We start from the raw sequence: 27,755 nt of genomic DNA on the forward strand, positions 1-27,755 counted from the left end.
TCCAACGACGGCGACGACGACCACGACTTGCTACGTTGTTGTCGTAGTTCACATTCTTCGACAGCGTTGCCACGTTGTTAACCGACAACCTTTCAAAATTTCTCCGCAAGTAGCACCACCTCGAGTCGATACATTTGCATCTCATATTGTACCAGCTCAACGAACGAACACATGTCAAAAGTCAAGAATTTTTCTGGCAGTATAACGCGAAAATCTGTCCGATTTGGGTGGTCAGTGATGACAGTCTAACGTGTGTCGGTTATTTCATTACATAGGAGTGACGTCACAGGAAAGGTTTCGCGGTTTGGTGCGGTGGTGTGTGACTTTTGTTTCACGTGGAGTTAAAGTTCGATCAGTTCGACGTAATTTTGTTGAATTTTTTGGACGAAGTTGTGGCGGTGTGGCAACGTTGTCCACGGTAGTTTCTCGTTATCGAATACTACGAATCGACGCAGGCGCTGCAGTTGTTTACAACGAACAGCGCCGCTGCAATGAGGTGGAGACATACGTCAGGGGCGGAGTTCGCATGGTGTTAGTGCGCGTGAGAGAGACGGATTGCGGTCGGTGGGTTTGAATCCAGACATAGCCGCCTCAGACGTCTATAACACATGACCGACCTCGGCAAGATGGACGAAATGCTGCCAGTGGCCAGTAGTACACACGAGTGGGTTCAGTGTTGGCTGTGACGTGTTTTGATCCGTGTCTTGGTGCATTGTGAGCGTGCAAATCGACTTCTGCCGTTAATTGTGGTGTGAAGTGGCCTTAATAGCCGGGGATGTGCCCCCGGATCGCGAATTGCGTCTGAGCCCCGCCAATGTCAGTGAGAAAAGGTTGCGAGAGGGGCGGCGGCGGCGGCGGTGGCGTCGTGCGCTGCGGCTACCTCAAAAAGATGAAAACGTCTCGGAGGAAATTCTTCGTCCTGAGGGCGGAGACGGCCGAGACGTCTGCCAGACTGGAGTACTACGACACCGAGAGGAAGTTCAACAGCGGTCTCCCGCCGAAGCGCAGCATCCCGCTGAAGAACTGCTTCAACATCAACAGGAGGTTGGACACCAAATACAAACACGTCATCGCGCTCTACACGAAGGACGACTGTTTCTGCGTGGTCCTCGACAACGAGGAGGACGTCGACAGCTGGCTGAAAGCACTGCTGTCGCTCCAGCACGGCGAAGAGGTGATCGACGGTGAACCGCCGAAGCCGACGTTCGGTGAGTGTGTCAGCGGAAGCCTTGCAAATATTCCACGCCGCCGATTAACATTAATAATACAAACACGCCGTAAAAAAAACAGAATCCCAAAGGTTACAACGGAACGTGCAAATTGAATTTCACCAGTGGCGTAACAGGCAACACGGGGCTTTAACCGACCGCGGATGTTTACCTTGTCACGTGGTTCGCGCCTGTTCGCCAAACGACAGAAATACATCCAGCTGCAGATAATGACTCATCGGATGGTTAACATCGGAAAGTTTACTCCAGGCATTATTTGGAAATCGATCGGACTTTCTGATAACATCATGAATCAAGCTCCGACACGACTTTCCTCACTAAGGCTTAACATTTCGCAAAGTCTGTTCGCGTTGCCATTTTGAGTAAAAGTCTCCTTTACCTGTCATCCAGAAGAGTGGCAATGTGTTGTACAGATGAGGTTATGTACCATTTTTGCATCATTAACCGACCAACAGTCGTACCTTTACCTCTTTATTTAAACCATTTCTTTGTTTGAGACAAATATGTTTTTAATCAAACACTTTTATTGTGTTGTTGTTAAACAGGAAAATTACGGGAAACGGATAAGATCATTCCACTAAGCTCCACACATATTTTGACTCGATAAATATCGAGAGTCGTCCCGACGCGTTCTCATGATTTATGGCGTCATTAATGGATTAACTGTATATCCTGTTTGCTGAATTTTCCGTGTTCCAGACTACCTAAGCACCACAGTAGCTCTATTTATATCGTTAATTTACGCGAAACATTTAAAATGTCCTGAATGGTAAATAATAACAAAAATAAACAAACAGAATTCTCCATGTTCTACGCAGAAGAAAACAAGGCAGGTTCGTATTGAACAAATAGTGAACGTTGGCTGGAGTAATACAACACTGGAAAAATAAACAAGACTATTTAATTCGGTGTTTGAAAAACAAGTACGAAAAAACAACCATCCTACGATCTGTCCTATTTTTCACGGCACACATGTTGTTTGTTCATTTCTTCGGCGTAGGTGATGGGTTTGAGAAATTTTCGATTTTGTCAGAATTGTCGTGAATGGATTGGTTGTCTGTCAAAAGGCAGTTCTGCCAACGTCGTCGTCGGTAAGGTTTGGACGACAATCTGGGGGATTTGTTCGAAAAAAACACGAGTAAATAAGCAATTAATTTGTTCCGTTTATCATATCATATTACATCAGAAACGTGCGTCGACAGCAATGTAATTAGTATCAAGTTTGATAGGCAACGTCGACCTTCGGGGCACGCACATTCTGGTTATCAATAGAACAAATGGCAATATTTTAGTGTGTGCAGGAATCGGTCCGGCGTGTCGTAAACGCGCCCCATTCAGGAATCCGCGAACAATAACATGTTTTCACGATAAAAACGGAATAATGTGCTCCAAGCCAGCCATTATCTGTTTGTTTTGATGTCCTCGGTAGCAAAGTCCGCTTTTAATATAGCGCGCCACCGAATTCCAACGCTTTTCGGAGTGTCACGCAGGAGGACGTCGCGCGGGAACGAGACGCCGGGAGAGCGAGAAAGAAGAGAGGCCAGAGAAAAAAAATGGTGGCGCCGCGACGACATTTCGGACCCGCTCCCACCGTCTAGGTTAGGGCGAGACGGGCGGGACCTGCGTCGTGCAGGCGGGAAAACAACACATCCACGAGGGGGACGCAGACGACGGACACGAGGCCCGTGGCCCGACGTCTGACGCGTGATTCGACGCCGTCGTATTTCTGGCGGACGTCCTTGGCTCGACTCGGCGATCCCAGACGTCGATCGCGAAAAAAATATGTTCGACTGTAGGCGAGCAGACGAAAAAAGACACTTGTTCGATGGAGTGCGTAATCGGGCGGCGGATTCCGACTTGGCGGAGGTGCCCAAAATGTTGTCGGCGAAGGCGAAGCTATCGATTCACTTTGAACAGGACAGTTGTGACAGCGAAATACCCAAAATGATGGCGTCGTTTCGCGACGAAAATTATTTTGTCACAAAGACTCACCGAAAGTCTTGTCTCAACTTGACCGAGATGCATCTTCAACCAAACAAACACTTAAAGTTAATTCAAAAGTAGTTAGTTATCCTTGTGTGCACAAAACGACGAGTTCTTGTTGCACATTGAGAAAGGACATGTTGGGATGTAGCGTTTCATGCGTAACATGCTAACTGAAATAAACAGGATCTTACTCGTATAAATAAACAAAATGCAATTATCTTAATGTTTCGTCGTAAAAATATTGATTGTGTCATAATAAATTGTCGTTGTTACATCTTCACTTCAGTTAATTCTTTACGTTTTTTCGATTCGTTTGTTTTTACTTCCCTTAATGTTCTGAATACACTGAAAGACATTGGTTTATTTTTAAATCTAATAACAGTAGTACAAAGCCTACAAATACAAAATAACGGTATTATTTATTAATAGCGACTTTCTATTGTGTTCATGCACTACCGAAAAGAAAACAATGTCTTCGTGAAGTAAATAAACAAAATATGTAATAGGAAAAATATGTCCTGATAGTTTTTCTGTCGTTGAGGTTACGTAGTATTGGCAGACCTTCGCTAGCGAAATAGCAAACCGTCGACGTTCCATTGACATTAGAGTACGGAATAGCATAACCTCAAATCACACACCTTGAAATGTTACACAAAATTTCTCACAGATAGTTGGTAACATTTGTAAACATAAACATTATTGACCTATTTTTGTTTTGATAATTGATGACAGTTAAAGCCTGTGTGCATCAATCTAAGAGATTACGTTTGTTTTTCATGACCGACAGGGCTTGGTTATTGGGTGTTTATTTACTTACATCCAAAGTAAAGATTTGAACGGTAATTAGTAAATGCGAGCAGTTTGTTTTATAGAATTCGCCAAGAATAATTGAAATTTGAGGCCGTTTATCAATTTTGAAACGCTCATTTACTAGAATTTTACTTGGAGAATAGAAGAGTTTCAATAGTAAATTCGAACAATATTAGTTATTTTCATATTGGTATCCGTGATTTTTCAAGTTATTCTCGTATCTAAATTTGCTATTGAAAATTTAATGATATTCTGGTAAAAAAAATCCAAAACGAACTGTTTTATTAGCGCGTGTGATAATACAATATGATTTTAAAAAAATGAGGCGGCTACGAAAAACAAAACTTCTGAAAATGTGCGCCGTAGCTTCGGCCGTACTGACAGCTGTGATGACAAAGGGAGGTTTCGTCAAAACAAACTCCAACAAATAAAGTTTCTCTGTGGTTAACCCAGTCGCCATTTTCTTGGTTCTCATTTCAAAAATAGATTTCTGTCATAAATACATATTTTGTTCCCGAGTGAAAATCATTCTTTAAATAATTTCCACGTAAATGTCAAAATTAACAGCTGACAGTTTATTCAGGTTAAATTTTGTTTTCCATAGCCGCCCCTTAAATCTCCCTTTTTTGTTGATCGTATTTTATAACTTCGCAATTTTGAACATTACAAAACAAAGGATCTAAGTGGTGGAAAATTATTATTAATTGCGATAACGAAACCAGAAGAATTGGTAATTAAACTACAATAGAACAAATGAAGAATGTACAACGGAAAAAAACTCGAATGACTTTATTACGTTTTAGCTCTATCGAAAAGAGGTAAATCGCATGTGCGGGTTCAAGTGTTTTTCGTAGAATTACATGAGAAAACTGTTTTTATTTTTATCTTTGATTTAAAATTCTCTAAATTCCGGAGAAAATAATGTAGTCGTCAATTGAAAGATGACGAATGCATTGATAAATTAAAGTTGTTCGTTTATTTGTAAAACATTGAACTAAATCGTAATCTTGTATGACATCTGTGCTAAACATGGTCGAATATTGATTGGATTGAGTTTGTTTTATTGCATTAAAATTTCAAAAGGGATTTTATTAATCCAACATAAAATATCTGCTAAGATTAATTAAGTTATCTCAAACAAAAATTGAAAATTGTTTATTTATTTACTACTGTCAAGGAGACGGTACAAAGGATGTAATTCGAGTAATCTGAGATCAGTTGATGTTATCTTAACACAAATAATTTGTATTATATATTTTGAGATTAACCTCAAAACAATATTAAAAGGATAAGTGTGAATGTGTGGATTACGTAGGTAAAACGGAGAATTCAAATATTAAATAATTTTTATGCGGGTTGGTATTATTCTGTTGATAACGAATAACATCGAGGGATTATTTAATGCTTTCGTGAGTGGTGAAACATTCGTTTCGAATCAAAGACGAAAACGTATTGCGAAACGTTTAAAATTATATAACTCAACTGACATATCTGAAAAGAGAGGAATAAAACCCAATCAAATACATTTTAAGAAAAGGTTTGATAAAAATGGAGAACAGAAAAATGTTTAGAATAAAGTGGAGATTTATGATGATCATTGTGCATTACATATAAATATTGTAACAAAAAGGATTTACGATTAACGTCATAAAATTCTGTTTAAATTGTTTCACCATTAGAGCAAAAGAAAAATGAGCATTTTAAATCGGTTTCTGTTTTTATTCAGACGGTTTTTGTTCACCACTAGTATATCTGATAGCTCCATCGTTTTTAGAGACGAAAAAGTAGATTTTTTGTTTTGTCCTTTGTAAAATAAACAAGCATTTAAATCGGCGACAGTAATCGTTACGAAAGAAAATTGTGACGTCAGTATTTAACAGGAATGTTCTGCAAAATATTTTCGGCCGCTTGTCTCAAGAGGTGAATGAATCATTTCTGCAGTCTCTGAACTGGAGAAAGACGCTCCATCCTCTCCTCTTTGGCATTCTAAAATTCCGCGCATAGAGAGAAAGACGGAGTGAGACAAAGAGGGACTGCCAATTTCGAACGGGAAAAACCGAAACGAAATCAAACAAGAATGTGGTAATTGTTGTCGAGGTATCTGTTGTGTACCGAAGTACTGTTACCCGTTCAATGACTAAAACACTTAATACAGCAACAAAACAAATATCGCTTCTTAATAGAATTCCATTGAGTGCGGACTTTTTAAATTCTTTACATAGTTGCCGGGTTCGACACGCCGGCCATTCCATTGGCGTAGAACTTTCTCATTCCGTCTGTCACCAGTTAGTTCTTCCTTGCAAATAATCATCTACTCGGTCTCTTCATGGTTTTTCCTTTGTCCCAGCATTTATATGTATTTACTTTTCACCAGATCTAATCTTAAAAAACTGTTCGTTTCGATCAGAATTTACGTACGGAAAAAACAAACTATATTTGCAACATTTATTGCACAGTTCCGCAAAATATGATTCACCGTTGTTATAAATAAATACCAGAGGTATGGTTAAATTGCCTGAAATTGTTTTTCTGCGACTTGTTTTCGAGGAGTCGTTCCACGTATTTTCGATTGGGTCTAGATCGGTCGGTGACGCGGATGTTTACGTCGACCTGTTCGGTTGCTTTAGATCAAAAGCGACCATTGTTTGTGCATTTCGGATCGTTGCACTGCACATTTCCAGCGTCCACCAATTTTCCGGTTTCCTCGATGAACTTGTGTTTTTTTGGATGATGTTTGGTTGAAACGCACAAAACCTGACCGTGAACGCGATTTTTGACTTTCCGCCGGATTTTATCGGTTTCGTGTTGCAACCTTGCCGAGATAAACAAGTGAAGTTACGAAAAACTGTCAACAATAACAATCGCGTAAACAACGATCGGGGAAATTCAAGCGAAACATGATTTTTTCGGAGTCGTAAAGTGCACCAATAAAGCGACCAAGGTTGGGCAATAAATTAATATAAACAGAGTTATCGATACACGTGCGAATCGTTGACACTTGCGTCGAATTTGTAATCTAGAAATTGTAAAAATTTTTGATTTTGAGTTGACAATGTCGGAGGTCGGCGGTGTTGATAAGGCGTAAGGTTATCTGTTTTATCTTATTTTACTAAAATTTTAGAAACGTGTGGACATATTGTTTTTTTTTTTTAATTTTGAAATTCAGCCGGCCATGAAACGTCGACCGCAGATTGATTCATACGGGCTTAAATCGGCATCAATTGTCAAACCAAAAGTAGGCGACATTTGTCAATAAATTGATGAAATCGCGTAACGTTTATTGCATTCCACTTCAGAGATACACGAATCATTGATTTATTATGTGAACATTTCTCGACAAAAACGGTTTTGCGGTAGGTTTGACGTTCGTACGAATCGATCCAAGACTCGTTTCGTATTGTTCACGATTAGTAAATGTCATAATTCGTTTGAAAACTACTTTATAATGCCTACTTCAATTTAAATTAAAGACGCTGGTAAATGGCCTCATACAAAGAAAATGATTTAAAAATCCACACGAAAATTGATACAAAAAAAAGGTTGCAGCAATTTGCAACCGGACACTGTCGATTAAGTCAAATTTTTTTTTGGAAGAAGCTGTCACGAAACAAGTTCCTGTGGGACTTCTTAATTTCGAGTTGTATTGTCATGGTCCTCGCTGCAGTCTTACGTTGGCAACAACTGTTTCGATTTGCCCATTCTCTTCATCACATTTACTTCACTACACCGGAAGATCAATTTTTTCGGTTTAATAAAATTTTAATTTATTCTTTGGTTTTATCACTTTCGCCGTATTTTCGATTCGACTAAAATACATAACTCCAGAGGCGTTTCGGTGATTCTCGGTAATTGCGATTCGGCGAATAATGAATGGGTGTAGATATGATATTTACGACGTGTATTTGCACTCGGTACGACAGGTGTGAATCCCCTTGTTTACATTGCAAGCGTTCGAGTCTTGCCTTTGAGCAAATAAATGATAAACAAGCGTCACAGATGTGGCATCGTAACCATCGACATGTAGATATAGGGTATTCAAAAAAAATTTGCCGGTTTGTCGTAAAACTTCTACAGTGGTGGCAGATCTCCAGCGCTTCCACACCAGTTTCTTGTAATCTCACAAATGGTGCCAGATTTTTGTAACTGGGTTTAAGCGTTAGAGCTATATCGGAGGGGTTTCTACGGAAGGCACAGATCACCAGTGTTTATTAACTGTGATCAACTGCGATAAAACGAATATGTACATGGAACGAAGAAAATTAGACTGAAAACGTCAATGTCAGAAGTGACAATCAATTATTAAGAATTAAAATTGAGCATCTTTTTTTAAAAAGGCGGCACCATAATATTTTTTATAGATAGCCTGTATATGTCGATGGTCGTAACGGGAGTGGTTCCGCCTTTTGGTGGTTCTCCGTACCTCAAATAACCATGAGGATGCGAAAACTTTTCTCGGAAGCCCAACAGATTATTTCCATCGCGGAACCTGTCAACATTAAGCCATCTGTTTACTCGTCTGTTGTTAATTTAAGCCGCGAATATTTTTCCGTATGAAGATAGCCTCTAATTTTCCCAAACCTCCCCTACTGTTCATGAATGGACAACAAGAGGAAAAAACAAACTGCATTAAACATTCACGGTGCGCGACGTACTTCACAACACGGCAATCGAATTAAGAATATCAATATTGATTTTAATAATTATTGGAATTAACAAGTCGCTTGTTTTGAATCGATAACACGTCCGGTTGCGTGATTTATCGGCCCGGATTGAAATTTTTCCCTCTCTCTTGAGTACGTGGAAATTTCAACCGGACTCGATACGACGCGGCGAGATCGATAAGACGTTCATTTTCGTGACGTAACCGCCCAGGAAAAAACAAGATACAAAAATCGCCACCGCAGGGAGAGGAACAATGGCCGCCATTGACGAAACGATTATTTTACGGCTTTTTGTGTTTAAGGTCGCGTAGGTTTGGTGCGGGGGTGGATTTTATCTTTACGCTTTCAAAACAATCGAACGATTTTTCACGATATTGGCGAGGCCAATCTCAATCCGGATCACGGTCGGTACATTCGCACCGTATTCGGTCCAAGATGGACAGAGGGGGCATTTTTATGAAGCGAAGAAAGCGGCACTCGTTAACTTTCGGCAATTATTCATTAAACCTACTCATTAACGATAACTAAGAGCACCGAACAAGTGGCACACACTAAATATTGTCCAAACAAACAATTATCTCGTAAACATCCCGGAGTGTATCCCGGTTTCGGTCAAATAAATTTTACTGCTCGGACCGAATGTGAGTGATTGCCGCCGCCAAAGGTGCCGACGTTTCCAACACGTGACCGTCACACATGCAACGATACTTACTCCCCACGGCGGCGAACATTCTAATGAGGCGCACACCCTGTAATTCACATGATCTGGAAGCGCAAATTGTTATTCGGGTTTTAATTGTGCCGTGAACGACGAGTTGTTGTTTTTCGGCTTGATCGCGACGGTTCTCACGTTCCGTTTACCGAATTTGACAGTTTACGACGGGAAGCAAATTTTTTTGACGGAAGCTTCGGTGAATCCCCTTGACCGGAGCAGCACCTGGCACAGCCGAGCAACCAGATAACTTAAATATTTATTTTACCTAAAATTAATTCGTTCTTTTATTGTCATGTTTTTACTGCACGCAAGAACATTTTGCTGCATTTCGTGCGGTAAAGTTTTCGCCGAGGACGCACCACATTATTTTGTGGTCGATGCATCTAGTTCTTGTCATCTGTGGTGTTTCCTTGGTTGTAAACTTGAGAAAAGATCGTTTATAAATAAAGAGAGTTACGACCTGTAGATCAGGATTATAAAAATTTAGAGAACCGGCTCGGTCAACGAGAACTCGTAAACACCCTGAATAAGTAAATAGTCGTGTTATTTTCCTTATTTGTTCGCAATCATCAGCGGCATGCGTGACCGGTCGCCGGAAAATTTTTGTTGCGTCGATTACAGGGCCGGTGCCAGGACTTATTTCTAGTGTTCGACTGGAAATAACCGGTTCTGGTGTCGATCAAGGTGAAACACCCCGTATATTAATAATTCGGGGAACTGCGCTTTCCTACACTTCGAAATGGAAACGTGTTATTTTTAGGCACGCCTGACGTCATCTCGTGTTTACGTTGTTTTTCCACCAAAATCCAGCACGAGTATTGTCTGCGGTGGAATTAAGATGGTTTAAAAATAGCACACACGGTTTTAACAGTACCGTTGCATAATTCGTTCGTCGAAAAAATCTGCAAGCCGAGCTGGAGGGGCCGTTTTTCGCACTAACGATCGGCTGCGGTGTTCGCTCGCTTTGCTCCAGGATGTTTTTATAAGATTTGATTATGTTGTTTACAACACAGTCGGTAAACAACGTTCGAAATTAGTCGCTCTTGACGAGAATTGTTTGTGGGTCATATCGCTCGTTTTGTTTCAGCATTAATTATTGTTTGTCGGTTGATTGCGCAATTGCGGCGCCCTCTCGCGGAATAACGCCCACGGTGACGTTTTTAGCTTGTGTCATCGAGGGGCGAAGCCCCACCGAATTTCTTTTTCCTTGTTGCGGGTGGTCCCGACGCTGCTGCGCCGCGCCACTTTCACTCGACTGCGGAACATTGTGGAAGGGCCGTGTCGTTTCGACCACAGTTAACGACCTATAAAAACGCATTAAATGAAACCTTGTCATTCTATCGATTTCTAGGACGAAGTGTTTTTCTATTAGCGTGTGTTGCTTGTTTTTGTCAAGAGCTGGTGTAAACAACTACGAATTTGCACCGCCTTTGACACTGCGACGTGAAATCTAACCTGAATAACGTTTTCGGATGGCTATTTTTTTCTCATTCTTCGTGCAAAGTAATTGACAAAATGTACACCTCGTCGGGGCTTCGAAGGGGAATTCTTGTTTTTAATTGCGGGGGCACACGCAGTAAACAACGCTTGACGTCAATGCTGTTTATTTGTCGTTTTCGTTGCAATCTGCTGGAAAAATTCACTTTTCCTCTGCGCCAGTGGGAACTCCTAAAACTTAAACTTCGAGCGAACTCCTTTTATTAAAATGACACCCACGCAAACATTTACTATTTTCTGTACAATTTCTGTGAGAAACAATTGATTACAATGACACAATAATCATAATCTTAGTTACTTTTCAGGCGCTGCCTGCGCACGCGTTGTGGCGGTAAATTTAAAATTTACCACCAACAGTTTTGTTCCATCTAAAAAAAATACGCATACATGCATGGAAGAATTTCACTCTTTCAAATGCCATTGACTGCACACATATTTATTTGCCTTAATAATTAATTTTTGTGTTATTGACGATAATGCGGTACAGTTAGGGACACGGAATTTCGGGCATCATTTTTCTGTCAGTTCAAAAAATTGCGATGTAAATAACTCTTTATTGTCAACGTGACATTCAAAAGTCAAATTTTGGAATTTATTTCTGTTCACGTCAATCGCATGTCAATCATTGAGGTTAATAAAGTAAAGTCTATTTTACATTTTTTGACAGTATATTGACAGTGATGCCCGAAATTCCGTGTCTCTTAACTGTACATATTTATTTTCCGTTTTATAGTTTGGCAAAAAGCTATCGAATCCTGTATAATTATATTGTGGGCCGATAATGGAATCAAATGAAGTTATTTTGAACGTTCCGCGTGAAACGCGTGTCGCAATTGACCTCCAGAGATACAAGTCCTTTCATAAATCTATTAATTTAGTTTAAAGGACCTTTCCGGGAAGAGGACACACAAATTATTTTCAACGGATGTATGTTGGCGCGCGGTGGCGTCAAAGGAAAAACCGAAAAGTTTTCCCTGATGTTTAACCTCGGGAAAGTAACAAACACAATGATGAAAAAAGTTTTATTTGGGAGATAAGATTTTTCGGCGGAGAGCTCGCCACCGTCGACTGGGAAAATTAAATTTTGGCAAATAAAGGGTGCGAAGGTCGGTACGGGGTCGGATACATTGTGAACGTTTCGAAGTAGAATTATCCGCACCAGGTATGAATAACAGCAGACACAATGGTGGATAAATAAAATGCCCCGTGGTCAGTGAGGCGCGTTGATTTACTCGCCCGCTTTTAGAATTGCTTCATCTCTTTCGTCATCCATCCGTAAGAAATTTAATTAAACTGTAAGTAAGTGCATACGTTTCCTCATGTTCCAATTTCATTCGGCATTCCACAGGCGCTCGTCACACTGTTATTTCCTGCTAGTTTTTCGCTCATTGACTGCCTCTTATTTCCGGCAGGGCGGTCGGTGAATCATCGGTGTTTTTACCATCGCGATCGACGCCAGATCAACAACAGATCGGAATTTCCGATTGGGCAATTGAAGATTTTTTAAAATCGCGATCAGTTTGGCAGATGGGAGTGTTTTGAGCGCGCCCACCCGGACGCTATAAATAGGCGTGTTGTTCACAGACTGACGGGCAGACGGAAAGACCTACTTAGAGGATGATTTTTTTCGACGAGGAAATCAATGAAAATCGCGAGTGTCCGAGCTCGCAGCTTCGGCCGTTCATGTGCGGTTCACGTTCATGAATTATTCACTTCGTTATCTGTTTCCTGTTGTCGCAAGTGCGTAATGAGTCTACGTCAATTCATTATTTCAACGGTTTGCGTGGTTTCTAAATAGGTGGAAGAGTCACGTGCCGACGAGTGCAAAGGACCTTCGAGTTGAAACGAAATCGGAGACTTTTTGGATAACCGAACAACTATTTGAACTAATTTTGCAAAATGAACTCGGTTTCAGGAAGCAGTTTTGTTTTCTTTGTCTGTTAAGAGGTCATGCTAATTAACAGAATTAATTATTATTTATTGGAACTGTTCACATTCTGAACAACAAAAATATGCAACACCCGGAAAAATGGGTCGTTTGTATTGATTTGTTTATTTTTGCATACATCTTGACGGTCCAATAGAATGATAAGAGAATCATGAAATTCCAATAACATTACATCACAAAATTTTAATGAGTTGGTCCACCGCTGCTATTTAGAACACTCTCTAACTCTTCGAGGCATTAATCGAATTGGGTGGTTTGTCTTCTTGTGTTAAGCGGTCTCAAGCCTCCTGAAGAGGAGATTGCTGAAGCAATCGCCAAAGAGTTCGACGACTATTTGTCATAAATCTGGAGATCGCGCCGGCCAGTCAAGAATCTCAGTGACAAGACTTTTTTTGTAAAAATTCTCTAGCTTTCTCCTGCTGAAAAATCATATTGGGAAGAGTTTATTGCTGCCTCTGATAAATTCTAGAGATTCTTCTACGGCCATCATGACCATCTAAGCAAAATCTGATCTTATCAGTAAAACAAATAGAGTATCTTTCAAAGTCACATTGAAGTGAGGCTCGACACCATTCAAAGCGAGGAGAATTCTGATTTGCAGACGTGCAATAATTGGTTGCAACCCTATTGCAGTCAATTACGAATTACAATTACTATCCTGTAGGTGATGCAAATTCTGTTTGTCTCATCCTTGGATAGATAAAGCGATCAGAACCTGTCTGGTGCATACAAAAACAGTACATAGAGTCAGTCCAATTTTTTACCCTTTTGCGATGACGTCATTATCTAGTAACTTCACGTATGTTTGAGCTAGGATCAGAAACAAATTTGAATTGATGATAAATAACTATATATTGGGGCGTATTCTGTAATTTTTAAAGGGGCGTTAAAATTTTAGCGTCATTTAAAATTTCAAGCCCTGATTGGTCATTGCTATGACAACTTAATTTAACGCCCTTTAAAATTTAGCGGAGCAGTTATAGAATACGCCCCAATATGTTGCAAATTTGTACGAAAAGTTATGTTTGTAATCAATGTAAACGTGCCGCTTTTTTGTTTTTTTCTGTTTCTGTCGTTTCAATAGAGAGAAAGCGAGAAAATCGTGACGTCACTTCAAAAGGGTAAAAATTGGAATATACAGTATGCTATCTTCATTTTGTCATGTTGACAAATCTATTGGGTGATTCAAAATGATTGTATGGATAAGTATGGTTGGTAACTATCTATGAAAATGTATGTGGCAACTGTGTGGGTCGGGTAGAGTTGACATTTGTATGACATTTCATTAGCGTATATTTGATTTTTTTATAGCATTATTGCATATTGATTTGACAATTTTCAAAATTGCGCGACTATGAACTGTCAAAGAAATGTCAACTCTATCCTTCCCACACAGTTGTCACATAAATTTTCGTACATAGTTGCCATACTTATCCACAATCATTTTGAATCACCCAATATATTAACAGACGTCACCAAGCAAACAACAACTCCTATTGACATGGTTAACATTACGGTGAAATAACATAACCTCTTATCTCAAAAATCTTGAATTTTCTCATAAAATGACACTATCAATCAAGACAATTGACAACAATTGAAACTGCATCAATCAAAGACTTGCCTTGTTATTTTCTTCTAGGCAATTTTAGACCGTAAATTTTTGTAAGTTACACTTCGGGTCCACTCCCTAGTGTAAATTTTGCAAAATTGTGCGGCGTAAGTTGCTGTTGGTAAAAAATCAGTTGGTATCTATGTACATATACCTAATTAAATCATGCAAATGTAATTGCCCCAACTCTCGGACATACAAAAATTGGGTGAATGTTCCCTCGGACAAAGGTCAAAGCTGTCAACCATGTAAAGTAAAAGCAGCCATGCACGCGACTTTCAAAATCTGGGGAAATTTTGATTCGTTAAGTTGGCATGAATTTTTGTGGAAATCGGTTCAAATCTCGTGTCGTTGGTGGGTAACAAATTATTGTAATAGCCGCATTACATCGTATTCGACGTGGATATTCATCAGACACGTTGTCGGTCAGTTTTTGGTCCAACGGTGCTTACATAACATACAGCGGACCGATTGCGTTGTTTATTTGTGTCGTTAGAGGCCGCAAATCGTTAATTAACCATTTCGTATCGACGACACCTGTCGCGTTATTTTCATTCTGCAAGCGGCGATGGCCACCGTGCGTTAAATTTATTGTCGTGTTTTGACGTTGGCAGCCGGCGGTGATCATTCATGTTTTGCATGTTCATTCTTAATAAAAATGATACTTAAAAGCGAACAACACCAGATAAAAATGGGATAAGTTCCCCTCAAACATTGTCTTGGTCGAGAGGCGGCGGCTGTTTTGTTAGGTTCGAACCTATCGGCCGGGATAATTTTCCGTCGTTACTGTTCTGTTCCGCCGACATGCAAAATAACATCAGACAAACAATATTACCGGAATAAATTAATGTCTAGACGAATAATATCGGACCAGGAATAAATTTTGGGAAGTTCAACGCCGATGATAAAGATCACTATTTGCATGAGAGAGGGGAACGGTCGACGGCCACGTGGTCGCGTTTTTGGCGTGCAGACTAGAGAGGTCAACTATCGGAAAAAATTACTATCGAATATATCGATAGTGCCGCCCTGCAAACTATCGAACAATCGATAACTATCGACCAACTAATAGAAAAGATATACATTGTATATAACGATGTATTTAATAAAGATGTAAATGACAAAAACAAAATAAAAATAAATTCTGATTACAAAAATAACAATAACGAAACAGAATAATAGGAGTATAATGTAACAAAAACATTTTAATCAAAATTAAATAACTTTAAATTATAATTTAAAAATAAAATCATATTGACATTCTTTGGTTTGAGATTGCTTCTTCTGGCACTAATTAGTTGTCCAGACTTTGAAAACAATCTCTCTGAGGGCACAGAGGTTGCTGGTACTACCATATACTTTAAAGCAATTTCATTTAAGGGTTGTAGTTTATTGCACCAAAATTCTAGAGGATCAGTCTCTTCACTAACTATTGGAGTTTCAAAATACTGTCTTGTCAAAATAATGGCTTTGCTGGTAGACGTTTCTACAACCCTTTTAACTTCAGCCTTATTTTTTATAAAACTAAACAAACTGGAGTTTTCTCTTTCATATACAGTTACATCAGAATTCTCGAGGGTCAAATTTAACTCTTCTGGCTCTTTATTAGTGTTGTCAAACTCTTTAATATAATTTGCAAGTTCATTCTGAATAATAGCTTGTCCATCTAAAGAGTTATTTTTGTTTTTGAAAGCTAATTGTTTAAACCTAGGATCTAACAAACAAGCAATTTTTGTGATCTTTTTTGATTCATAATTTGTAAATCTTTCTCTTACAGACTCTCTCAGCTTTTCCAACAATTGTTTACCAATGTCTGTTTTCAGTGACTTTTCAATTTCATTTAGTTTACAAAAAAGTCCAGATATTAATGGTATTATTAGAGAAATTGTAGGATACAGATCTCCAGAAATCTTTTCTGTTGCTAAATTAAATATTCTCAAAATCGCACATACATCTTGCAAAACAATTTGATCATCTATAGTTAAAAAACTAGGAGCAGACTTTAGTTTCACAAGAGTTATGGTAACACTGTCACCTAGTTTTAGAATTCTTTCAATCATTAAGAAAGTGCTGTTCCATCTTGTTGACACGTCCTGTAATATATATTTTTAACAAATGTTAAATTTGAAAAGTTTATTTCTACCTGGATTACTTTAAGTGTTGCTTCATTCCGTTGCCTTTGTTCTTCTCTAAGGCAGTCACTCGCCTTGGTACTTCTCTTAAAGTAAGATACTATATCTCTACATTTTTTTAACAACTCTTCCAAGTTTTCAGTCTTTTTAATACCATCTTCAACTGTCAAGTTTAGGGTGTGCGCGAAGCAAGGTAAATGCTCAAGTTTTATTATTTTACATGCAAGCAACATATTACTGGCATTGTCAGTAACCACAGCCAATACTTTCCCATCTAATTTCCAGGTTTTAATAATATCCTAAAAATAAAAATTAAAACTGTTTAACATGTTTTAAAAACACACACCTGTAGGCAAGTACTTATATTCTCAGCATTGTGAGTTCCTGCTAACTGTAAAGTATCTAAAACAGTACTGACTAATTTTTTCTCTTTCAAAAAATGGCATGTAACTGTCATATATGAAATCGTAGAATAATTTGAAGTCCATAAATCTGTAGTTAAGGCAACAGATTCCACAGTTTCCAAGTATTTCCTTAACTTTTCCTTTATTTCATTGTATAGTTCTGGTAATAATCTTTGTTTTATTGTTGTCTTTGATGGCAATTCATACTTTGAATCCAATTTTTTTATTAATTGTTTAAAACCACTATCACTAACGACAGAAAAGGGCTGCATGTCTAATACAATCATTGCCACTACATATTTGTCTAAGTAAATTTTTTTCTTATCAGATCTTTTATATAAATAACTTTCAAAAGAAAGGACTTTTTGTTTCTTCTGTTGTGGTGGTCGGCATTCTTCTAATTCTGAATCTGAACCTGAACCATTTTGTGGATTTTTTGGATTGATTTTATGAGCTCTTAGAAGATGATCCCATAAGTTACTAGTGTTTCCACTTGTTTTATAAGTTTTTCGACACTTACAGCAATTAGCCTGAGGAAGCCCAAATGAATTTTTCTCAAAGTAATCCCACACGCTAATTTTGTTTTTCGGCATGCTGCATCACATATTAAACTTCAAACGAGGAGGGAAACTGACGTGAAAAATTAAAACAACGGTAAAAAGCACGTGAAACGATTGAATGATTGAAATGACGCAATTAATTTGTCAGAAATGCAATGTTGCGCAAGCGTCACGGGATATCGTACCTACTCTCTTTAGATCTACTTTATTTTCTTTTTTCAGTCGTTTAAATTTTAAAAATAATTTTTGTCATAACATTGGTTTTCTCGACGTGTTTTATTGCATCTACTATCGAAATTGTGCCCTTACTATTGAAAAAATCGATAGTCGTTGTCAAATTTGAAACTATCGAACTATCGATAGTACTATCGATAGCAGCGACCCCTCTAGTGCAGACCAGCCCTAATGATCGCCGAGCGAATGACTTTATTCTCTTACTTTTTCTGTTGTTTCAGAACATGTCTGGCAAGTGACTGTACTTAACAGGGGCCTAGGAGCCGCCGGCATTACCGGCTACTACAGACTCTGTCTCACGGACAAGACCCTCAGCCTCATCAAAAGAGACTATCACATACCTCAAATCGAATTCAACCTGACCAACATCAGAAGCTGCGGAAACTTACGAGATTTTTTTTTCCTAGAGGTGAGTGATTGATTCAGGTGGCCTTGCTGCGTGCCTAACCTAATTTGTCGCTGTTTTTCGGAATAATTCGGCAGTTAATTTTATGGTTATGGCACGGTTCCGTTTAAAAAAAACACGCCGTTGGGCCCCCCTGTTGGGGGAATTTTCCAGCCGCTTGTGCTGTTTTCCTCGATCCTTCAAAATATTTTCGAGCAGAAGGTGCGTTCCGTCCGCGCGCCTCGTTCAGACACTCCAAATGAAACACTTTTAGAGGTCAGTGGTCGGGTTTTTTCTGGATGTCGAAGAAACAGTTGGACATTCTCCAAATTTTTTGTTGCCGCGGCTCCATCTATTGTGTAATGAGTGCGGAAAAGTGCCAATTTCTCACGAGGGTGAAGAGGTTGCGGCACGAGCGAGAAGAACGGGCCTTTCTTTCCGCACCTCGTACATTTTTTCTGCGATCACCTAAAAGACCGATAAACGCAAATTAACTTTTTAGATCAACACAACCGACAAAATGGCAGTTTAGGTTAACTTCTAAATTGTCAATTGAAAGGCGCATGCGCGGAGTGGGAATTTTATCTGCACCGACTGTCAGTAATGCATCTTTCCGTATTGATCGCAGAAAAATCTTTTTTTCGTCGTGCGAAAATTGCAACTGTCGTTGCACACGTTCAGCGAATCGGCGGCCTTGATTGCGATTCGCATCGATCAGGTCTCGTCTCAGATAATCGCAGGATTCAAGCTCCTCGCGCTCGGAAATCTTCGACGAACGTTATGGATCGGTCGACTGCCAACTGTTCCAGACATAACAACAAATATCTCCGTGTTGTCACTTTATATTCTCACCACTGGATCGCGCGTTCTTAAAATAACAATTCCCGGACTACCGCACGCAGGTTTACCAACCTCTGGAGTGTTTAATTTCACGCGATTTAGCATAAGCGTGGACGTTTTCCCACTAAGTTCACGGCCCCTTCTCCGAGTTTAATTACCTCGGAGAGTGTCCATCTTGAGACACGTAACAACACACCTTCGGATCTCGTCGGCGGCCTTGACAGGACGATCACGAAATTTTCTTTTTGCCTTCCAGGTCGGCAGATCGAGCACCCTGGGCGCCGGGGAGCTGTGGATGCAAACCGAGGACAGCACCATCTCCCAGAACATCCACTTTACAGTATTCCAGTAAGGACACCGATTTTCTTAAATCTTTAAAGCAAACAGTTCGACGAAAACTATCACGCCCGCGACGTGTGCATTGTTTAAAGTGCTTTACTAATATCGTTTATTTGTTTATTACTTGTCGAATCGACTCGACACCCGATTTGTTTTTTCTCATGTTGGGACGCGTGCCGGATGTCCCGTCGGTTTTTTTTCCCATCGGAAGACTAAAAACATGTGCAGACTTGTTTTGTTTGTCGACAAACAACTCCAACAGCACACGGCAATAACAATGTCGCGTTGATAAGGATTTCGGAATTTTTTCGGTCTATTTGTTTGTTTATTTGTATTGTAATAATACACTTAAAATTTATAATAGCTCGCCGGTTATCTACGTAAAATTTATCACTGGCGCCTAATAATAAATAACAGCTGTTCTAATTGCTGTTGCCGCTGTGACGTTGTCAGTGATTTGCAAAAAGTTTCTACAACGATCATCGGTTACGTAAAACTGACAAGCTTCATCATATTAAATATTGTCGTGGCTCAATTATTTACACTTGTTTATAATCTCTACATATTTTGCGTTCGTCGAAAATGCCAATCATTGTTACACGGCCGTATTATTTAATATTATAACTAAAAATGTGTGTAAGGTGACTCGACACTATTAAAAATTCACAAACAGGATTCCTTCTTCATGGGAGATTTTCGTGAAGCTTTTAAAAATTTTTTTTGTTTATTTAGAAGAACGCAAAGATCGAGCGTTGCCTAACACTCGTTACGGAAAAGACCACTGACACGAATAATTGAGAACGGTAAACAACCTTATAAAAATAGATACTTTAGAAAGCATAACACACAAAAATCATAATACAAACAACGAGTGTACAGTCGCTCATCCGAATCCACCTTGCACAACTCGAAATTTCCCTCTCCTCGGAGGCATCGAAAAGTACTTCCCAGAGAAAGCGGTAAGAAAGCCTTAAAATTACTCGAAACGCTTTGACATTTCGGAATCTCGTGAAAACATCTCGAATTGGCGGGAAACACCAAGTGGTCGACAAAAATCGTGTGCGATGTCGTTAAGAAATCGTCGAGGTGTGGCCGAGGAATAATTTCGTGGGTATTACGTATAAATCGGTGATTAGTAGGATCAGCTCCGGTCGAGGGAACTTTCTACGTAATATCGACAGTTGTTGGATACTCTTGGACAATTAAAGACGTCGCGAGTTGCGCCGCGTCGGATCGGGCATTGCCTCCTCCGCCTCCGGTCTCACGCAGACAAACATTCCGTTAGAAGCTAACGCGTGGAGCGCACGAACGCGAGCACACATTTTCGTGTCGACTGCATTCTGAAATATCATTAGGTATCTCCGCAGTTGCATGATGGGTTTGAACGAGGTCTTCAGGGAGGAAGTGCTGGTTCCCAAGACTCGCACCCGCTCCTCTTCGGCCACCGAATCTTCCAAGCCGAGCACCACGCGGAAAACCCAGAGCAGCTTCGCCTCGAAATGTCACTTCTTCACCCAAGGTAACCAACCAATTAAAAATAGCACCAGATTTCGACACACGCTACACGAACACATACGAAACACACTTTTATTTCTCTCCGCACCTTTCCTGTTTGTGTTGTTTTCGTGCACTTTTTATTGCATCGTACCTTTCTTACAATATTAATTCGTTATTGATCGAACGGCCTTCCTCTCGGTCCGTTTTTATTGTTGCTTCGAATTTGTACCGTTGAACGTCAGCCTATGACGAAACTGGTCCATTGTTATTGGAACAAACAATTGGTGCACTTTTATGGTCTTTTGTTTTTCTCCTGTTCATATTATACAACATTTTTTTGTTTGTCGTAGGCGATAGTGTAGTAGTATTGTTCCTTTAACTTGCAGATTTGCCCCAAACCACTGACACGCAGGTCACACCGAGCAGTTCTTCGCAACACCCTGTCGGTATGGTGTTTTTTACGTCGCTTCGCCTGTGGTGAACTCGATCGTGCTTATGCAACACCAATCACTTTACAGTCTCGACGGTTGCATAAGCTCGACGGTGGTCAAAAGTGGTGTTTGTTGGGTTGCATTCAGTCGAACTTTCATTAGAATGAAGTGTGTTTCTAATATCTTACACTACACTCACTTATCATGATTAGTTTGAAGACTAAACATTTTTTTCCATTAATTTGTCACTCACTGTACACACGATCTGGACTCTCAAATCGTTCGAGGTAAATTCGTTGCGTGTAAAAAATGTTTAGTTGGAAAAATTAATCCTGCTTGATGATGCTGTTAAATGTGCTAATGTGGTTGCATGGGGCTTGCAGTGAGCGGTGTTGCCAGTTTTTGTCATCACCTATTCTTCCGGGGATCCTCGAGGGCTTCGCAACGTCGCCATTCAATATCAGGTCTGTAATCGTTGCTTACAAGTATCCGTTTGTAAAATGTTCACCATTTTGTGTTGAGTGTTGTTCATGTAACTGGCCAAAATAATACACCAGTCACAGGAGAACAGGTCTTGACAAAAATGTGTATCCGACAAGAATCGGAACTGAAATTGTTCCTATTTCGTGTCGAGGTGAGAATGTTGCATCGTTTCTTGTACCATGTATCAAAATCGGTCATCAGAAACAAAAGTCGATTCGTGGATTGATTCACGCGATCTTTTCATTGTCATCGATGTCATCGATGAAGAAAAGTTGTTTACATCTGTCAATAAGCTCTTGTTAGCACCGCAATTTTTATGCCAACATATTATGCTGTTAGTTTGTAGCACACAGAAACGATTCGCAAGCAGTTTTCTTGTCTGTATTGTTTCTCACTTAGCAAAAATTGTTTTCTATGTAGGCTGCTTTTTTATTTGGTAAAAATAACGCTTGTAAATTGTTGATTGGTAAGTATTTGCATTTTCATCCTCACCGAAGATAATTCCTTATGTTCGGTTTGTTTTTCATTACACAAAACTGACAAAACACCAATCAAACATTGAAAAATGCTAAATTTCGTAATTGACACCACGTAACCACAATTTTTTACAGCTGAGAAAAAACAATTACATTGACAGATGTGATCTCTTTTCATTTTGACAGTTACAGCTCGTACGAACATATCAAAGACTGGACTTCATTATCGTGACCCACCGAGCTTTAATTTTTTTGGTCATGTGGTGTATAAATGTTGTGTATTGGTAATTGGAGGATTAAGTGTCCCGTGTGTTATTGGGTGTTTGTTTATTCGTAGCAGGGAGCGTAGCCCCGTCGGGGACAATCAACCATCAGCGCACTCAATCACTGCCCTTAGCGAATCCTGCACCTAATTCTGATCAAAACACCTCACACCCTTCGCGAGTTGCCAAGCGCTCCAATCAATCCTCCAAATGTATGTATCGCACCTCTCATTCACTCGACTGCACCGAGTCTTTCACACGGTGTCGTCCTTAAGTGCTGACTAACCACAGGGCTCGCACTAATCGACACTTGTGACGTCAAACTGACTCAGTATACTAACTCTAGATCTGGTGGTGGAATCGAAACGAACGCGGTCTCCTCGATGGTGGATTTTCGACGGTCAGCTAAAGCACAGTTTGTGATTGGCCAGGATAACCACATAAATACGTACCGGAATTTTGCTCACCAGAATATTTGCCCCGCAAAAACGAGTGACTAGAGAAAAATTAGAGTGTTTAAAAAATTTACGGATGCGACATGATGCATTTAGCCAAGTGACAAACCGTTCTGTTGACTTGTCATACAAATGCCTTTTGACCAGTTGAACCATTTTGTAATATTTTAGACATCGGTTAGTGTTGATTAATTGTTTATTAATAAAAATTTAATACGAAATGGAAAAAAAAGCATAAATTGGAGGTTAACTTGGCAACAACGCCGAGTTTCTAATATACCATTTTTCATTGTTGCTAAAGTAAGAAAGCTTTTATGTTTAGATTAAACAAAATGTTTACTACTTACTGCAGCAACTGTACGAGACACTCTCGGAAGAAACTCTTTTGCTTCGTCACCTAATTCAGAACACCTTAATTAACACTTCGAAAAACAAGCAGTGAAAACTGCAAAGTCCAAAGTGACAAGTAAGTCAGAGCTGTCAACTGTCAAATTTACAAATTCAGAAGAGGTGACAAATTTGGACGTATAGCATAAATAACAACCAACTACGACGTAAAAACAACCGATGTTTGTTGAGGGTGAAAATCTGGTGGTAAAATTTGCGATGGATAAAGTTAATTTTTCACGTCGAGAAGGTCGCGAGAGAGATGGGGGCGCTCAAGTCCTTCGCGATTTGAGCGCGCCCTTTGAGACAGTTATTTTGAGGAGCTTATTCTCTTCCAGGCACTAGCGGAAGCCGCGAACGGTGTGACAGCATGCCGTCGAGGGCCCGCACCACCTCCGAGGGCACCCATTCGCAGATGTGGAATCAGGCCAGGTCTCTCTTCACTTACCGTCCTGCTTCGCTCTACGCCCGCGACATTTCGCACAGCCCCCCGGCCGGAAGTCCAGTCAGTCCACCATCAGTCGGTTGTTCCACGGACTCGGCCGGTTCTTCGTACAGTCTGACCGACGAGGCCGACGTCTGCACCGAGCTGGACCCCACTCTGGGACGCTACAGCCACTCGCTGACTCCCGACGAGGCCATCGCCGAGGAGGACTGCCCGGACAGTCCCCCGTGCAGCAGCAATTACGTCTCCATGGCTCTGCACAGTTCGGACGACGGGTACGTGGACATGTCGCCCAAAGGTCGTCATCACAACAACTCCCCGACTGCGAGTATGAGCAGTGTGACTTCGGGGACGCCCTCGACTGACATGCGATTCGCCGAGTATCCTCTCGAGAAGGTCACGTCGTATTTCACTCCGTCAGAAGAGGACGACGCGAGGCCCACCAGAGCCTACTCCGTCGGGTCGAAACCAGAAGGTTACAAGAAGTACGCGGAAGCGTTCGCGGCCAACAACGAGAATTTGAGAGTGAGGGCGCTGAGTGTGGGGTCCAAGACTAAGAAGCTGCCTAGTAGGGTGCTACCGCCCCACGGATATCATTCCCATCAAGGTGCTAAGTCGTCGAGTGCTCCGCTCTTGAGTAACTCTAGAGGACAAGGTTCCCACAATTCCATCGGCCCAATGGATGATCTCATGGAAATGGATTTCAGCAGGTCAGGCAGCATAAACAATTCGGGATACATGGATATGAGACCGGGTCCCAAGAACAACCACGGGTACGTGGAGATGAGGCCGGGACGCAAACCGGACACCTCTCCGTACGTGGATATGTCTTCGGGAACATCTCCGGCGAAGTCGTCGTACATGTCGTCCCAACACGAGGGGTCGTCCGACGCTTCCAGTGACTACATGGAGATGGACCCCAGGAAGGCCTCCACTTCTAACAACAACAACAACAACAATTACTTGGCGATGTCCTTCAAGAGGCCTGCTTCGAACTATCAGCTGTCGCCGGCCAGAGCTTCCCCTTTCGGGAGCGGCCATCTAGACACTAACTTCGGGAGTCCGAAAACGGAGCCGGCCACTCCGGACGGCTACGTGGAGATGTCTTTGGGGCGGGGTCATCAGAGACAGTCGAGCCTGGACAGCGCCCAGATCGTGAACGAGGACTACGCCAACATGAGCATGGGCAAGAAACGAGACAAGAACTCGCGGAAGAAGGACAAGTCTCGGTCGCAACCCATCACCATCCAGAACCCGACGACGGTCGCCCCCAAGAGCGGGACCACTTCGAGCAGTCCCAGGTACGCCTTCCTCGGTCGGAAATACTCAACCGGGACGCCGCCCACCACCATGCATTTACCTCTAGGGGAGGCCACGCCGTACGCGAGCCTTCCCCGCCAGCGCAAGAACAGCCGGCGAGATTCGAAAGACAGCTCGAGTTCGAGCGTGACCACACCCTCCAGTTCCTCGACAATATTTCCCATCAGCTTGAACAGCCCGTGCAGTCCGCTCAAACCGGACAAGACTCCTCCCTCTCTAAAGAAGACTGACAACAGCGACTACACCCCGATGGACTTCGAACAGAAGAACAACTCGGACTACGTCAACTACAATCCCAAGACGCCGGTGAACGAGGACTACGCCGTGATGAAGCCCGGGGTGAGGGTCACCTCGCCGTCGATGCGCATGGCCATGATGCAGCTCTCCGACTACACCTCGTTCCGCCCCATCAACGAGAACAAAGACGACAAAGTCGAAGATAAGGGCGAGGAGGTGCGGTCCGAGCCCCCCTACGAGGTGTTGCGGGCCCGGCCCGGCTCGGTGGCCGAGAGCGGCCGAAGTTCGCTGTCGCGCCCCAGCTCGACCTCCAGCGAGCTGTGTTCGTCGGGCTCGACCATCGTCGGCTCGAGGCCCGAGTCGGTCAACAGCGACCGCGTCCGACCGGCTTCGGTCACCTCCGCCGACGTCCAGCTGCACTACGCCAGCCTGGACTTGGAGGAGGGCAACCGCAGTCCGAGGACCATAAAAGGGGGCGCGGGAGCGGCGGGAGAGGGACAGACCCAGGCGGAACTGACGTTGACCTACGCCGCCATCGATTTCGTCAAGAGTGAAGGGCTGAAGCACAATTCGCTTGCGTCTAACGCGAAAGTTAAACATTAAAGAGACTGATTTTTAGGTAATTTCGTTACCATGGACTTAACGTCATATCCAGATGATCGATCGACTAAGCATACTAGAGAAAAGTTGTTGAATGTTACACGCAAAAGAGATAGGGAAATTTGTTTTCTTCAGTTGGACTTTTTTTTGCAAATTATAGGAAAATATTTAGAGTTACGTAATTTGTAAACATATCACCTCCCCACCTTCGTATCAATTGTATTAGCCAATCAACGAGGAGGGGACCGTGTATGCGACCTATCTTTATGTCTTACTAAGTGTTGGAAGGAAATAGAATACATAAATGTTACTGCTATTAATTTCACTAGATGATCTCGGACAATTGCGATTAAAGGAATGTATAAATTAGCAGACCCTCTTGAAGAAAATCACGAAACCGCACCCTTGGTGACATTTGATAGCAAACGAGCATTCCAGATGGTCACATAATCGGTAGAAATGACGGTGTATTGCAAAGGATGCGGTTTTACACTTGTGCAACGTTGTATCAGGGCGAGTCGAATTTTTGACGGGATACAATCAGTAGAAAAAATTTTTTTCTCCAAACTAGCAAAAGTTTAAATATTGTATCATTAGAATCATCACTAAAGAAAATATTTTATATACAAAGGATGAATCGTAAAACAATTTATTGTAATTACATATTTCTATTCCACATTTTTAAAGCAATGTTATGTAAATGTATTATATTATCTAAACCTGTTTGTAATAAAGATATTGTAATTAAAAGATAGGTTTTAAATAATAATGTAGTTAGAGACCAGCGAGTTGTAATGTGTAATATTTTATTATTATTGAGGCTCAATTTATAATTCCTATGTAGTCATAAATTGACATAATCTTTTTTTTTTTTCGTATATTTATAAGTTGTACATTGTAAGTGTTAATTTATTTGTATTTATATTACTTCATTTCTTAAGTATATATTTTTTAAAAAAATTAATACCAAAACATCAGCATTGTTCCACCACATAAACTGCCATAACATGTAAAAATTAGATTTTTTTTATATACAGCAGGTGCTAAAATATACAACCACAACGCGAAGCTGTTTTCAATTATATATATTATATTTTTTCCAAATGATACAGTGCCTTTACACATTTTTTTATTTGAGAAATTTAGCATTTTAATTTTGTTGCTTTTAGCTATAGAACATTCTACTTTTTTTGACTTTTATTTCTATTTTATTTTTTTTCTTTGTAACGTAGGTGATCGAAACAAAATCTTGATTTGTTTATAAATTACTTCTACTCCAAACAACACACACGTAAGGAAATGATTCAGTGAAGAGCCTTGACTTATGTCATTAATAAATTTTAGAAAATATATTAAGAAAATGCTATATAATCTTGAAATAGCTTATACAATTTATGTAGTGATGCATGTAAAAATTAATGTGAAACTACTTTAGGAAATTTTGCTATATGTATAGAAATTTGGAAATTTTCAAATTGTCAAGTTTGTAATCACGTCGACACCGATCCAGAGTATACACCGAACTTGTTAACAACTCTGCTGTAAAAGCTACAGTCGAGTGAATAGTCTGGATCGTCTGACTTTCGGTTTTATTTTGTTTTTTAAACTTGATGAATAATGCTAAAGAAGTGTATTTCAAAATATTTTTAGTCCTATAATTTGCGAAATTTGTGTAAAACAATACATTACTTACCTGTTTGGTTTAAAAAACACTAAAATTAGTGTCTGTACATACTATTGGCTGCCTACATATATTTTTTTTTTTGTAAATCGACAAATAAATTATTTCATTTATAACTTTTTTCTTTG

At 40.6% G+C, this 27,755-nt stretch overlaps 1 protein-coding gene and 1 long non-coding RNA gene across 13 annotated transcripts; one reads left to right on the forward strand and one right to left on the reverse strand.

Annotated features, from left to right (window-relative positions):
* The first annotated feature begins 50 nt into the window (after window positions 1-50).
* chico (insulin receptor substrate 1 chico) lies at window positions 51-27,743 on the forward strand. Of its 12 annotated transcripts, none has more exons than XM_069057720.1 (8): window positions 51-1,208; window positions 18,010-18,197; window positions 19,270-19,361; window positions 20,720-20,871; window positions 21,236-21,295; window positions 21,664-21,744; window positions 22,577-22,714; window positions 23,683-27,743. In XM_069057720.1, exons 1-8 carry the CDS (start codon window positions 815-817, stop codon window positions 25,947-25,949), a joined length of 3,372 nt encoding a protein of 1,123 aa, XP_068913821.1. In that variant the 5' UTR covers window positions 51-814; the 3' UTR covers window positions 25,950-27,743. The 12 variants fall into 12 exon arrangements, with proteins under 12 accessions (XP_068913821.1, XP_068913819.1, XP_068913820.1 ...); XM_069057718.1 differs by having other exon boundaries at window positions 53-1,208; window positions 20,708-20,871; XM_069057719.1 differs by having other exon boundaries at window positions 53-1,208; window positions 20,708-20,871; window positions 22,580-22,714.
* On the reverse strand, window positions 15,539-17,943 carry LOC138138049 (uncharacterized). The gene is made up of 3 exons (XR_011161948.1): window positions 16,937-17,943; window positions 16,602-16,889; window positions 15,539-16,551 (listed from the first exon to the last, which is right to left on the reverse strand). It is a non-coding gene; the product is annotated as an uncharacterized lncRNA (long non-coding RNA).
* Window positions 27,744-27,755: the final 12 nt, after the last annotated feature.

Source organism: Tenebrio molitor, chromosome 9, assembly GCF_963966145.1.
Source record: "Tenebrio molitor chromosome 9, icTenMoli1.1, whole genome shotgun sequence".
NCBI classification, from domain to species: domain Eukaryota; kingdom Metazoa; phylum Arthropoda; class Insecta; order Coleoptera; family Tenebrionidae; genus Tenebrio; species Tenebrio molitor.

Coding starts and splice junctions, on each gene's coding strand:
- chico (XM_069057718.1), top strand. CDS start 815: ATGTCAGTGAGAAAAGGTTGCGAGAGGGGCGGCGGCGGCGGCGGTGGC. Junction 20,872..21,235: donor ATGTCACTTCTTCACCCAAG/GTAACCAACCAA, acceptor TTTAACTTGCAG/ATTTGCCCCAAACCACTGAC. Junction 21,296..21,663: donor TTCTTCGCAACACCCTGTCG/GTATGGTGTTTT, acceptor TGGGGCTTGCAG/TGAGCGGTGTTGCCAGTTTT.